Source organism: Bemisia tabaci, chromosome 5 (assembly GCF_918797505.1).
Source record: "Bemisia tabaci chromosome 5, PGI_BMITA_v3".
Lineage (NCBI taxonomy): Eukaryota > Metazoa > Arthropoda > Insecta > Hemiptera > Aleyrodidae > Bemisia > Bemisia tabaci.
In genome coordinates this window covers 30,640,291-30,653,847 of record NC_092797.1, presented here as the reverse complement: position 1 = coordinate 30,653,847, position 13,557 = coordinate 30,640,291, and the positions used below count along the sequence as shown (strand labels likewise).

Below are 13,557 nucleotides of genomic sequence, written 5' to 3'. Positions count from 1 at the left end.
TGAATGTTATGCGTTTTGTTTGGCGTGTGCTCCTGTGCTCGGACATTTTTAATCAATCGATTTTTGTCCATAAGTAATTTCTTTTTACCATGACTTTTTTAGTTTTAAAAAAGCCGTGACTCGTTACAACAGCATTAAGGTCTTTTGTGAACCATGTAGTTTGTGTGTCTTCAGTAAATCCGACTTTTATACGCTAGTTGCCTTCTTTTCCACATCTTATGCACGTTATCCAATCTAGGTCTAATGATAAGGGTGGCTAACTCATTGTGTCTATTCATTATCTCTTGTACTTAACACCGATTTTTTATGCTCTGTCCCTATTGAATCATAATTGTACGAAGTCATCTTCCAGAAAACTATGGAAGAATGGTCATCCGGTTCCTGAACATATTTTTTGCATATCTGTGTCTTGGTATGCCAGTTGGAGGTATGTGTGTCCTTTTCTCATACCTTGCAGCTTTTTTCAGAGAACTTGTGAAACAGAAAAGGATCTGATCGCTGGTAGCGGCTGCTGACACATGTCAGATTTTAGAGCATAGGTGGGCCAAAGACTTTTCCGTGAATCGGTTTCCTTAAGTCTTAGTTTGTCCTGGCCAAATTGGTGGTACCTACTGCACCTATTGGAGATTCCAATCCCAAGATCATGAAGATTGCTGGTAGAAATACGACAGTATGCACTGTGCATTTTCTAGTGTCATCTCTGATTGATCTATACTTATGTCAAGATTAGCTCGCCTGACTTGTGCTTTCTAAGAGCTGAGATGGATGTCAAAAGTTTTTTGCAACCCACATATTTTTGACTAGGAACTAGAAATTTAAGTGAATTAAGAATTCTCCAAGCACAGGCTCTAATAATTAGATGTAAACTAGCTTTAGAGTCAAACTGCACTCGGAATTGAATTTTTACAAGATTCTCTCAATTTTACTCGTGTAGGCTTTAAAACCGCTGGACTAAGTAATGAAAGTAAAGCAATTATGGCTAATGTCCTGGTTTCTCTCTTAGCTTACGAAAATTTTGTCTTATTTTTGTTGTTTATTCTTTGTCAGTTTTATTTTTAATCTAATAATCACACATTTTTCAGGGAACTCTCCAAGTGAAGACAAATCACACATTACTCAGTATGTACTCAAAGTTGACCAAAACAGCAATGTGACGTTGCCTTGTCTGTATGATAAGCATGTGACTACTGTTGCAACAGGCTCTTTAGCCTGGTTTCGAGAGGGTAAAAATGAGAAAAGTATACATCATTCAAAGGTGCTACCAAACGGATCGTTGTTCCTAATAGATGTTAGCATTATGGATGAAGGTGTCTACAAATGTGTCATGCAGGGTGAAAAAGACACTGATTTGTCTATTGCAACCCTAAATATTCGCAGTGAGTTCCTTATGATTTGATTATAATCTGTCTCTCTAATTTTTTGAGTATTTTTTTTACTGGTATGAAATGGATACATCAGTAATGTACCATTTTTTTTTTTTTTTTTTTATTTGCACATAATATTATACTGCACAATTTAACACTTTTAGACAAAATTTTTGTCTTTTAAAAGCTTAATTTAACTATTAAGTTTAATACTTAACTACTAATACTACAAATTATAAAGTACATACTATCTCTAATGCATTGAGAAGCTAATAAGGCACAATTAATTCAAATTAAAAATGTCTTTTTGTTTTAATTGTTGGATTTTGGCGACCGGTCTCGGTCAAAGGCCAAGAACCTCCGATCGCGTCCTAAGAGCGCAGAGAGGCACGATGATTAATATTATGAGAATTTTGAGAACCCCTGGATTCCAAGCTCATGGGGCTTGCGACGTTTTAATCGTCGGAGGCATCGGTCCCATTCCAAGAGCGCGAGCGCTTCAGGGTTGGGGTGCCGATGCAACCTGCTCTCATATGCGGTGTACATCTTGGTGATGTAGTCCTCCACAGAATCAATGTCGAGGTCTGCCCGGATATCGACATTCCTCTCGTACCAACGAGCTTTAGCTATGCTTCTCAGAATTTTCATTTGTATTGCTTCTATCTTATCTAAATTTGTTTTGGCTGCACAACCCCACAATTGGCAGCCATAGCTCCAAACAGGCCTCAACATTGACTTGTAGAGGAGTAACTTGATATTTAAAGGTAACCGTGACTTTCGTCCAACGAGCCACTGCATATTAGAGAACTTTAAACGTAGCTGGGCTACTTTCTTTTTAATATGGGTGCCCCACCTGAGCCTGGAATCCAGGTGAATTCCGAGATACGTAATGTACATGCTGAAAAGTGGATATATAATGAAGAGGTAAAAGTGCCTAATCAATAAATCAGAAAGCTCAAAAGATGCACCGAAATATTCTTAGCAGTGCTGTAAAATCCAGGTTGTGAGAGTAGGAGGAATATGCAGATAAAATGTCGAATCAATGATGCCCCGAAGTGAAGAAAAAGTGAAATTCTCATGACAAGAGAAGGGGAAAGGAGACGGTTCTAATGATTAAAGGACAAGCTGGTTTCATGTTCAAAAGTCATGGCTACGTATCATGCAGGTTAGAAGAGGAAAGAATGATAGGAGGACTTCCACATACTCTGAGTGCAAAATAGGTTTTTAAAATATGATCTCTAAGCTTTTGCAAGGGAGAGTATAAGAATTATCAGAAGGAACTGAAGGAAGTAGGTGACAAAGGACAGCTGGAATTTTTTCATGCCTTCTTAGTTTTTCCAATGCTTTTCAGATATTCTCAAAGTCAATTACCTCTGTGTCTTTTACAGGTACTCCTGGTCTGATCAAAAATATAACTGTCATTCCATCTAGTGTATTAGCTGTTGTGAGGTGGGAAAAACCAGAAAATGGAGGCTACTCTATCACATCCTATACTTTAAGATATCGCACTTTGGATGAGGATATATGGCAATCTTTTATGTCAGGTCACATACCTTCAACCATCGTAAGTAAAGTCATTCATTCTCTATTACACTTTTATTTCCATATTGCAAGTCGTTAAATTAGAATTTCAATAGTGAGTATGTCATCAGTGGAGGGGGCCTTAATTGAAGTGATTAAATACTGCATAAGTCTAGTCAACCTGTTACCATCTCTGTGGCTCTGAAGTCCTTCTGCTTCCTACAGAAACCCATAATTTTCAATTAAATTGTTTACTTATCTTCAAACCACCTTGGTAATTTTTGCTCAATGCTTTGTTTACCTTAAATTTAAATCAGTACTTAAAACATCCTTGAACCTAAAGAATCATTGGTTGCTTTAACTAAAGCTGAAATCGCTTAGAATTCCCTTTAGAACATTTGGTTTTGTGAGACCCCTGCTGCTCTTGTAAAATTTATAGCTATCTCACAAAGAAAATTTGTGTGAATGAGCCCATCTCTAAGGTAAACTATTTGTTAACTTATGGTAGAAAAATAGCTCCAAAATAAAAAAAACCAATTTTGTGAGGCATTTACTCATTTGCAGTCACTTAAGTATATTGTCATCCTATCAATTAACATTTCATCACTACAAAAGCTTGTAATTTCATTAAAGTGACTTTTTTTCTCCTAACCAGAATCAAGTGGATGTTTATAAGCTTGAGCCCAACACCACCTATGTTTTTCAAATTTGGGCCAACAACAAGTTGGGCTCTGGCACAGTGAATGAATTAGAATTCACCACTCAGCACAGTCGGAAGGAAGTCGGTGAGTTTTAAAATTGCAGTTTTACTTTCACTCTCTTCAGATGACTTCATTTTTTTTGCAGAGAAATAAATGAACACAATAAATTAACTCTAAGTAATCGATTCCTTGTGGCATTTCACAATAAAACGGATTTAGTGCCAATAAACTCAAAATAGATTTATTTATGTGTACAAAGTCTCAGTATGGATAGTAACATTTTTATTAATTTTTTTTTTTTTAAAAAACTTTATTTTTTTTTCTGAAACGCTGAGAATGTAAGCATTCAAAAAAGCATTTTGAGCAAGGATCAGTATTCTGCCTTCCCCCTAAAATTTTAAGAGCCACCTTGGCTGGAAAGTTCAATTTTTAGGAGTCATCTAAAAAATTTTAGGAGCCAAATAAATTATATACGCTGCTGTTGCCTTGAGCTCGTGAGTTTGAAAAAATCGACACTGTGCATCAATTTTCTAGGCACCACCATGACCCAGCCTCCCAAATTTTTAAGTGCCAAAGCCTAATTCTTAGGAGCATTTGATGCATTGGAAGGCAGAGTACTGACACGGAATATTATTAATGAAGTATTTTTCTTTACTATTTTATATCATCATATCTCCACAATGTTGCTCCTAAGCTTTGAGGAGTCCTATCACGTTTTTTCGGTTTTTTGAAATCACACCGAAGTTGAACTAGCCATGATAATGCTCAATTAAAATGCTGTCTTTTCTTTCAGAGTTGGCGAGGCATTTACTGGTTGGTGCCGAGACTTTTGACACAAGGACTTGGCTGGTTGCAGTTTTCCTAGTTTTCAGTGCATTAATTTTCCTTGGTTTTGGAACATGCTTCATTTTCTATAGAGAATACCGTAAATCATCTTCCAAAGAAAATGGTAAGTGCAAACGAATATTTTGTACGTTTATTAACTGTTGCCAATATGTATTTCTTCTGTCTTAGGACTATCATCAAAATGGAGGTGCACCCTCACATCGTAAGGATGACGAATTGACTAATGAATTGATGAATGGGCTATTGCATTTTTTTAAAATTCATTTTTGGAAATTATGCAAAAAATAAGAATGCTTGCATTTTTCTGTCTTTCATCCAATCAAATTTTAGCCAAGAAAAAGGATTTGCAAAGTCGCCAAAAATGCAACCCTGTTTCTAATTAGATAAATGTACACTATGGCAGCCCAAAAACATTGATATAAAATAGGACAGGAAAGGGCGGGACAGGGCTGAAAAACACAATAATATACAAACCGATTCCATGACCGGGAGACCCGTTGAAGTGTCCCGTGTTTTGTATATTACTGTGTTTTTCAGCCTTGTCCTTGCCTTTTCCTGTCCTATTTTATTTCTAATTAAATAAATATTGCTCCAACGGATGACATGATGTCACTAGAAGAATATTGTCCGCCACAGTGTATTATTTCATCTGGGTTTATTTATTTTCTCTCCGATGAAATTTGTAACAAAAGGTTATGTTTCATGAGCATGCTTCCATTAATGTTACTGTTTGAGGTAAATATTTGCATTTTTTTACTTTCTTTTTAAAATATTTAATAATTTGTTTATTATTTAAATTGTAAGGCAGACATATTTCATTGGCTATTGCATTGGTTGAAACCATGGGTCGTCGCCTGACGTGATGTCATAAGTTTCAGGCAAAAGAGAAACATTCTTTTTATAACTTCAATTTTAAGACTCTGTTTTTCAGCCGGGAAAGTTGTTTTGAACCCTGTAAAACTTAGAAATTTTTTTCACGTAAGAATATTTATCAAAAACATCTCTTTTCAAGTCAATTCCTGGGTCTTGCAACAGTCTTTTTGTGAATTTTTTAATAACCTATTTAATAGCCAGGTATTAAATAGGCTCATTTGGCTCATTTTCCCTGTAATCCGAAGTTAATGAACACGCTACATATATCTTTTGTTCCTCCTTTGATTTTGTGTGTCTGTTTTTTTTAAAGGGGATGAAGACACAGAAGAAGTAATGGAGCTTGTCCCTCATATTATTACAAACCCAGGTTATCATGATGAAAATCAACGGTGGTCCACCTCTGAACCTGATGAGGAATTTTACCAGATAACATTTCACCTCAATAATTCGGTGCAGTTAACTAACAAATCAAAATCGGTAAACATATAAGATTTATTTGTTTCTTCAGTTTTTCTCTTTACCACTGAGAAGTTTACCTCAGTTGGAAGAGAATTATCTCTAAAAATATGCTCTGCGCTTTAGTAGTAAAGGAACATTGTGAAACTGAGTTGTTGCAAATGAACAGATTAATTGACGTTGTTTATCCTTCCCTCCCATGACCTCAACATTTCCTCTGCCTTAAAAATGAGGGCTTAGCAAGCAAGTGGATTTTAATACTACATTTTAAAATCCAAATCACTTCTGGTGATGGTTGAAAAACTTATCAGTACTAGGTATCCTCTAAATACTTAAAATTATAAAAACATATATTTATATGTATGTGTACATATTCTTCTTTTTTTTTGTAATCATGAATGTTGAAGGATAAGACTGATCTACTGATTCATTTGTAACACTTTTTTGTTATTTGTTGCATTTTTTTATTGTTCTGGTTTTTTTCCCCTTCTTTTTTCCCCCTCCGTTTTGTTTGGAAAGAAAGGATACAATTTTGGACAAAATTTTGTCATAAAAGTTGGAGTTTTCCACTAACAAGAATACTTCCTTCATTATGCAGCTAATTGCTTTCCTCTTAGCGTCTAGAAAAGTTGAAAATGCTACGGAGCACCCCAATAATTACAAATAATCAAAAGGTGAATTTTAAATTGAAACATAAAAGTTTTACTGCAGGAAGGAAATGTATAGCATTCCATGTTTTGAAGTTTGCATTATTGTTCTATGCTTTCAGCGGAAATTTTTTTCAAACACCAATTTTTTATTTTGAAAATTCCTGAAAATCTGACATTGTTGAGGTTACAGCAATCAGTTTTCTCAAGTACTTAATGTGTAATCATTAACCTCACAGAATTTCTTTTTTTAATGACTTGCTTTTGGATACTTGAGCATTTTATCAATTTGGATCAATTGTAACTCCTCAGATCTGACTCTTCCTATCCCAACAAGAAATTTTAAATTTGCAGCTCCTCCTCTTTCATTCATTTATTTACTATTTAAATCATTTCATTTATAGGACAGAGAAATATTTTCTTTGAATTGTCCAATAATACTTCTTGAAGCAGTACAAATCAATTCTTTGAATGTTTGAGATTTCAGTTGACAATAAAACAGCTTAAGCGCTTTATTTTCATACAAAAGTAAGTACAGTTTTTCAATGTTTCCTCGATAATTTTCTAAGTTGTCTCTACTGAAAATGAGTCTGTTTTCTACTTTAATTCAAGAAAATTCCATGTTTTTTCTCACACTGAATCCAACTTCAAAGCAATGCGTCTCGTATGTACAGAGCTTTATTTCGGTACAAAAGTCTCCGACACTTCTTCATGAAACTTCAGCTTTTACTATCTTCATCTATGGGTTGAGCACTGTTTACTTGTTTTTTTCATCACTAACTATTAATTGAATATTGGTTGTAATGACTGAAAATAGTCACTTCATGATTGAAGACTTATTATACTCATGTTTCCATAAATTTCACTGTCATTATGCTTAAGTCAATCAGCATTTTCTTTCCAGCGAACAAAACTTCTTGGTTTTAGGTAATTCCTGATTTTATAGAAGATAATAATGTCATTACTGTGCATTGTAAATTTGTATGCTAATTAGAAGAAATACTCGCTGTATGATCTAGCAGCTCTTTCTTTTGGCACTATGACCGACTTAAATTTACGACCAATTGTGGTGATTCTGTGATGCAAATCAATTCGGACACTATGCTCATGAATCCTGGAATTAAGGGTTTAATTTTTAATTTCTATGTTGAACATTTTAAATTTGAAGCATAGCTTTTGAAAAACAGTCTGAGAAAGGTGCACTAGACTCTACACTCTGCATCTGTTTATAATTTGAATTCTTCACCTCATGTAATTTCTTAACTATTTGTGTTTCCTCACTCTGATGAGATTACTCTCCAAGGGTTATTCAAATTGTAATTGTACCTCTAGGGCTGCTTTCAATTTTGACAATGTTGACCATTAAAATGAAATTGTACATGAATGAATTTCAACAATTTGAATACAACACATTTACATCACAATACATACAATTTCTCTAATTAAAGTAAATGCATCTGGGTGCTTATAATCTCACCAGATTAGTGTCTGGTAGGCTGTGCAATAGGTTTTTTGAATCCAGGTAAATTTCCTTTCTTCCATTTGTTACTGAGTGTGACAAATAGAGATTCATTTTTCCGTTGAAAGTAGGATTGGCAGTCAGCTCTGTGCTGTTTTCAATCTGTGCCTTAAACACTTGTCGAAAAATTGAAAGGAGTCATTTTTCCCCCTGCAATCAAACTTGTGTGATCGGTTTTTTTTTTTTTTTTTTTTTTTTTTTTTTTAATTTGCTTGCACAATTTGATTTGAACACTTGTGAACCTGATTATCAATGTAGGTTTAAATGACTAGTGCCCCAGGCAATTTTCATGTGTACAAGTTTGAACTCAAATCATTCTGTTTTCAAGCTCTAAATGATGTTTCTTCAACTATTTGTACCATATCTCTGTTGTTTTATTAACTAGTTTGATAATAACACTTAAATTACTGTTGCGGATATGTCTAATTTCTTGTTAACACCTCATATTACTCTCTGTCAACCATTCCTTTAAATTTTTTGTACAAGGAAGGAAGTGGTAAGTTAATTTTCCATCTTCAGGTATTTCCCAGCTAGTCAAGTTGAAGGGCTGTGACCAAACAAAAATGTATTCTCTCCTCTTCCCCCTCAAGCGAAATTTCTCAGAATACTGGAGGTTATTTCTGTTGTACAAGGATTTTGAGTGTATGTACAAAGTGATACATTTTTGGAAAATCGCTTGGGTGCCCTGCATTGCCAAGGATGTTTTTTTAATTTCACAGTCTGACATCCAGAAAAGCCAATATCTCTGTAGTATTGTCTTGTTGCAGAATGATGGTGAATAGAAAAACAGTGAATTGGAGAGGAACGCAATGGAAGCTTGTCAACTCTAGAAATGATTCATTTCAAATGCTTATAAAACTACATATAATTCAACTACAAACAGTTCTCAAGAGTATCAGAGGGTTTTAGCATCAAAAACTGCAAGTCAATATTTCACACCCCAAGAGGGTTTTTTTTTTTTGCCGTAGTAGGTATTTTCATTAGTTTGCCCCTTAAACGCCCCTCTGTGTGACCATCTTAATTTAATTTCAAAAAAATATTTAGTTTGTATAATCTATTCTTTTTTTAACTGTTTGTTAGTGTTTTAAAGGCTTTAGTCCTGGCATTGAACTCCATTTATATTTCAAAACCTGAAACTACATTCATGAAACCCCGATTAACTCTGATGGGATCTTTTCGAACCCTGTGCCTTCCTTTCTTTCCTGTCAAAATGCTTTCTGATGCTAGTCATAGTTTTTTATTTCAGTGTATGCTATTCTGCTCCCTTTTTTAGACCTCCTTTTATTTCTACCTGATATTAACTTTTATAGTTAGCCTGTATCATAATAGAATAGGTGTATAGCATGTAGAAAAATTCTTCAGTCTGCGGTTTATTTCAAACTAAAGTGTAAGCACCGTAAGATTGTCGTCAGGTGGTAACTCGTACATGAGAGTCATGTTCTCTGCAGCACCCTGTACCATGAGAAAGAACTGTATATTATCGGTAAAATATTAAGTTCCTCTGAACTTTCTACACATCTGTTCTATCCAGCTAAGTAACTATTTGCTGTAGTGCAATTTGTTGCCGCAATTTATTGATTGCAGATAGATTGTTTACTGTACACGTTTCCAATCTATATTACAGTAGATCGCATACTGAAGTTATTAATTTTAATAATGATCTTAAAAAAGCTTGTGATATTGTGCATAATCTTCGTTGTTTAATTCGCAATTCGGAATTATCAGTCTGCTTTGTCATGTATTTGATTTTCGTAAGTTATTTTTGAAATGAGTAATATTAGTACCTGTGACAAAATTGATGCTATTGATGTATTTTACTAAGCGCCTCTTTTTGTATCCTCCATTTTACTGATCTAGTACTTGTAGAAAGGTTGTGAATTTTGAATTTTTCATGTGAAAGACATATCGGTGAATGTACAGAAATATCTTGATTAAGTATCTATAGGATCAAGCTTTGGGTAGCAATGGTCAAAGTCATCATGCTAGAAAAATAATGTTGATTTTTAATCACTATTTTGTAAACTAGAGTTAGGGTAATATTTATTCGCTATGGTTTCTGTATTAAATGTATCTAGCTTTAAGTCTTTTGTATTTTTTTTTTAACCAAAAGTCACTAATTTTAATATTGCAAATTTATTAATGTTTTGTTGCTTGTATTTTGCTAGTATTTAAAAAAAATTGAGCTATAACAGTGAATTTTCATCAGGAATGGATCAGCACTGTTTTGTACCACAATCATTGTAGTTTCATAACGTGGGTATAATTGGCAAGACCTTAACATAAGATTTCTCACAGGGGAAGTGGGGTGCATGGTTTTGTCTTCAAGAGTATAATATTATGTATTTATTTATGATCTTCATCAACAAAACTTGAATTTTTGTTCTGACCATAGTGAAAATTCTTGCTAACATGTTGAAGTATGATCTTAATATCACCATCAAAATTCTATGATCTCTTTCATACTTTTTTTGCCATTTCCTTTGCAAGTGGGTGTGTGCAGCTTTTATTCTAAGGGAATAATCAGCACTACAAGACAAATTTTAAGAATGGTGCAATGGTTCTAGTGCTGATCTATTCTGTTTCTGAGACCTACAATAAGAAATTGAGCTTCATTTTATGTATCTCTTTGTCTTAAATTTTTTATGACAAAAGTTTGTTTTTAATCACATTTTATTAGTACCCCAGAGCCAAAACATACCCAACTCCATTTCAACCATTTAAATATATAAAGGATACTGCATATTGGGAAGCCCATTAAAATCACAATTTTTGGACCGTTATATCTCTCACAATCATTGATGGATCAGGGCACTAAATTTTTTATGCGTCAGGAACTCTTGTTGGTGATTTCCAAAATACTAATAACTAACTTTATCCATAAATAGGAGTTGGGTACCTTTTAGCTTCAGGACCGTACTATGAGGGTAGCCATTATGATTATTTCTCTGGTGTTGTTCAATACTGCCTTTGTTATAGTGCATCAATTTTTAAAGCTAGGCAATAGCTCCTCAATTTTTAGATAAACGTCATCTGGAAAGCAGTTATGTGCATTAAACTAGTATATTATACGTTTCTTTTTTCAAGCACCTAAAAAAGTAATAAAAGTGGTTGTTACAATAATAAACATTAGCAGAGCACCTTGTAGATTAAATTTAATGTTGCTAACACTTGTTTCCTAAAGTGTATTTCTTTTTTTAGTCTAAGTACTAACTTTGTAACAATATAACATCTCAGGATAGACCACCAAAGTGCTAAGGTACTAACAAAACAATACAGTAAAGGTTGTAAGATTAGAAGAATTTTTTTGTATTTAGTAATTCTCTCAATTCAAATCAAGTTTTTCAAAAGTGTTTCCATGACCAGTTTATTGTTCTTATTTGAAAATTAAATGTACATTATTATTATTTTCAGAAAATTCGTTTTCTCTCACAATTAGAGTCTGGATAGCATCAAATTTTGAATGGATGCCATATTTTGCTTTGCTTGAACATTTTCTTATTGTAAGCCTTTATTAGAAAGTATGTGACTTCCAACGGCCACTGTGAAGGAAATAATTAAATCAATACTATCTCGAAGTTTCCGGAAGGTCAGTATATTTATGAAAGACTCTACTAATACTGCAATATCCATGAGGGAATTTTGAAAAGTTTTCCGTAGGTATCCTCTTCATCTAATTTTTCAGGAAATAACGAAAACTGTCCATAAGTGAATGAAGACACTGCAAGTTTTAATTTCAAAATAAAATTTTCCTTCCTATGTGGGGTAGCAATGAGTAAAACCAGGGTAACATTGCAAGTTCCATTGATATCTAGAATTTGGGAAGAAAATAGAAAATCTAGAAAAATGAAGATGGTAGATTTTCATAATATATTTTTTTTCTTTACTCTAGCTGAAAGCATTGCAATCAAAACGTAGAATCTCAAGTGTCTCTTAGAGTTGCTTTAAAATAGTATGCAAAACTTACTGTTAAAAATTCTAGACAGAAGGAATGACAGCAAATGCATTCTCAAGATTTCTTGAAAAACGAGTTCAACTTGATTAATGATAGTAATAACATGCAACATCAAACTTGCTGGAACTTTAGATACTTGTCTTCTTTCGATTTGATTATTCCCATACTGATAATGACAAAAAGCCTGGAAGTTATAGGGAAATCCTTCAATTTTATCAAGGTCCATTGTTAACCTGAACAGTAGCAACCAGTAGAATTGGAATTATTGTTAAAATTATTATCAAGCAATCACATCTCAGTGAATAAATTGTAACTAAACAGAATTTCTAAGAAAGAAATCAACTTTTTTGGCTTATTGTTAGTGTAGTATTCAGATGTTTTTTTACTAGTGTATGCAAGCACTTGGTTTTCTCTCGACACATAGACACTGTCGAACCCGTGTTTCTTAATCTCTTTTATTAGTCATCTGATATTACCTCTCATGAAAATTGCTGTAACAATACCTACCTTCAAAGCCCAAGTCTCCCCCAGTTCCTCACTGCTATTGATCATTTTTTTTCTCTGAAGCTAAATATTTGGTTTCTGCTTCTCTCAAAATGCCTTAAGCCCTATGTAGGTACCAACTATAGAACTATGTACTTTCACTTTTCGTCCCTCCATAGTCAAGAATCTTTTTCTCTGAAAACTTTTCCTATGTGAAAATACTATTTCCCCCTTCTTTTTTTATCTGATGTCGCTTAAGAGTCTCAAAAAATCCCATGTAAGTGTAAAAGGTACTACAAATTTGATCTCATTAGGTAAGTAGGAACCTACCCAGGTTATCGAGATAATTTTGAAAGTAGTTCATAAAGGAGAGACATAAAAGTTAAATGAGCTTTATCACAATTTCGTACATTCCTTTTTTTTCTTTCTTTATTTTCGAAAACCCCATTTTCAAGCCAGAAAATGTTGAAAGCATAATTGGACTACATTTTGCAATTAGAAACTACAATTTCTAGCTCAGTTTAGAAATAGGTAATGAGTGTATCATTAGTTTCTCTATGCACACAAGTGTTTTAACAGATGACCCAGATGTTGTTGTTCCAAATTGCAAAGTGAAGTTCAATTAATGGCACCTATCACTAGTATCTGTACCAACACTGTAAGTTTTTCCTCCTTTTACATGGTAATGTGTTGGTAGAATTTGTGTGGCTGTTTAAATTTGGAACACTTTCCAGTGCAATTTCTTATATGGTGGGTTTTCTCTTATTATTTAGGTACCCTTTTTCCTCTTTTTTTTTAGTTTGTTTTATCATCCGTGTTCGTATGATTTTGCATTTTATTTTGATTTTCTTATATGTGCTGGAGATTCACTGTCATTATTATGTACATCATTTTAACCTATTTTCGAATAATAACTTTTGGCTAATAGTTTTGTGTAAACTTTCTCCTTATCCCTTCCAAATCTGAAAGACTTTGAGGGTCCGATGTTTGACTTTTGAATGATTTACATACTGTTGCGTCTGTTTTTTATTAACCAACGTCAAAATCAGAAATAATGTTTACTGGAAGTAGCTACGACCATCTTCATTTTCTCTATTCGAAAATGTTGACCTCCCCTCCCCCTGTGCTTCGCGCCTCCAAGACGCACTTCAACCAGCAGGATGATCGTTAAAATTGATAGACAAAGCTATAGACA

The 13,557-nt window shown here is 33.8% G+C and overlaps 1 protein-coding gene across 1 annotated transcript; it reads left to right on the top strand.

Annotated features, from left to right (window-relative positions):
- Nucleotides 1–32: 32 nt before the first annotated feature.
- LOC109037443 (cell adhesion molecule DSCAM) lies at nt 33–13,287 on the top strand. Its single transcript, XM_072300544.1, has 7 exons — nt 33–427; nt 1,083–1,376; nt 2,753–2,928; nt 3,541–3,670; nt 4,380–4,535; nt 5,616–5,782; nt 8,695–13,287. The coding sequence occupies exons 1-7, from the start codon at nt 367–369 to the stop codon at nt 8,707–8,709; spliced, it is 999 nt and encodes a 332-aa protein (XP_072156645.1). The 5' UTR covers nt 33–366; the 3' UTR covers nt 8,710–13,287.
- The last annotated feature ends 270 nt before the right edge of the window (nt 13,288–13,557 follow it).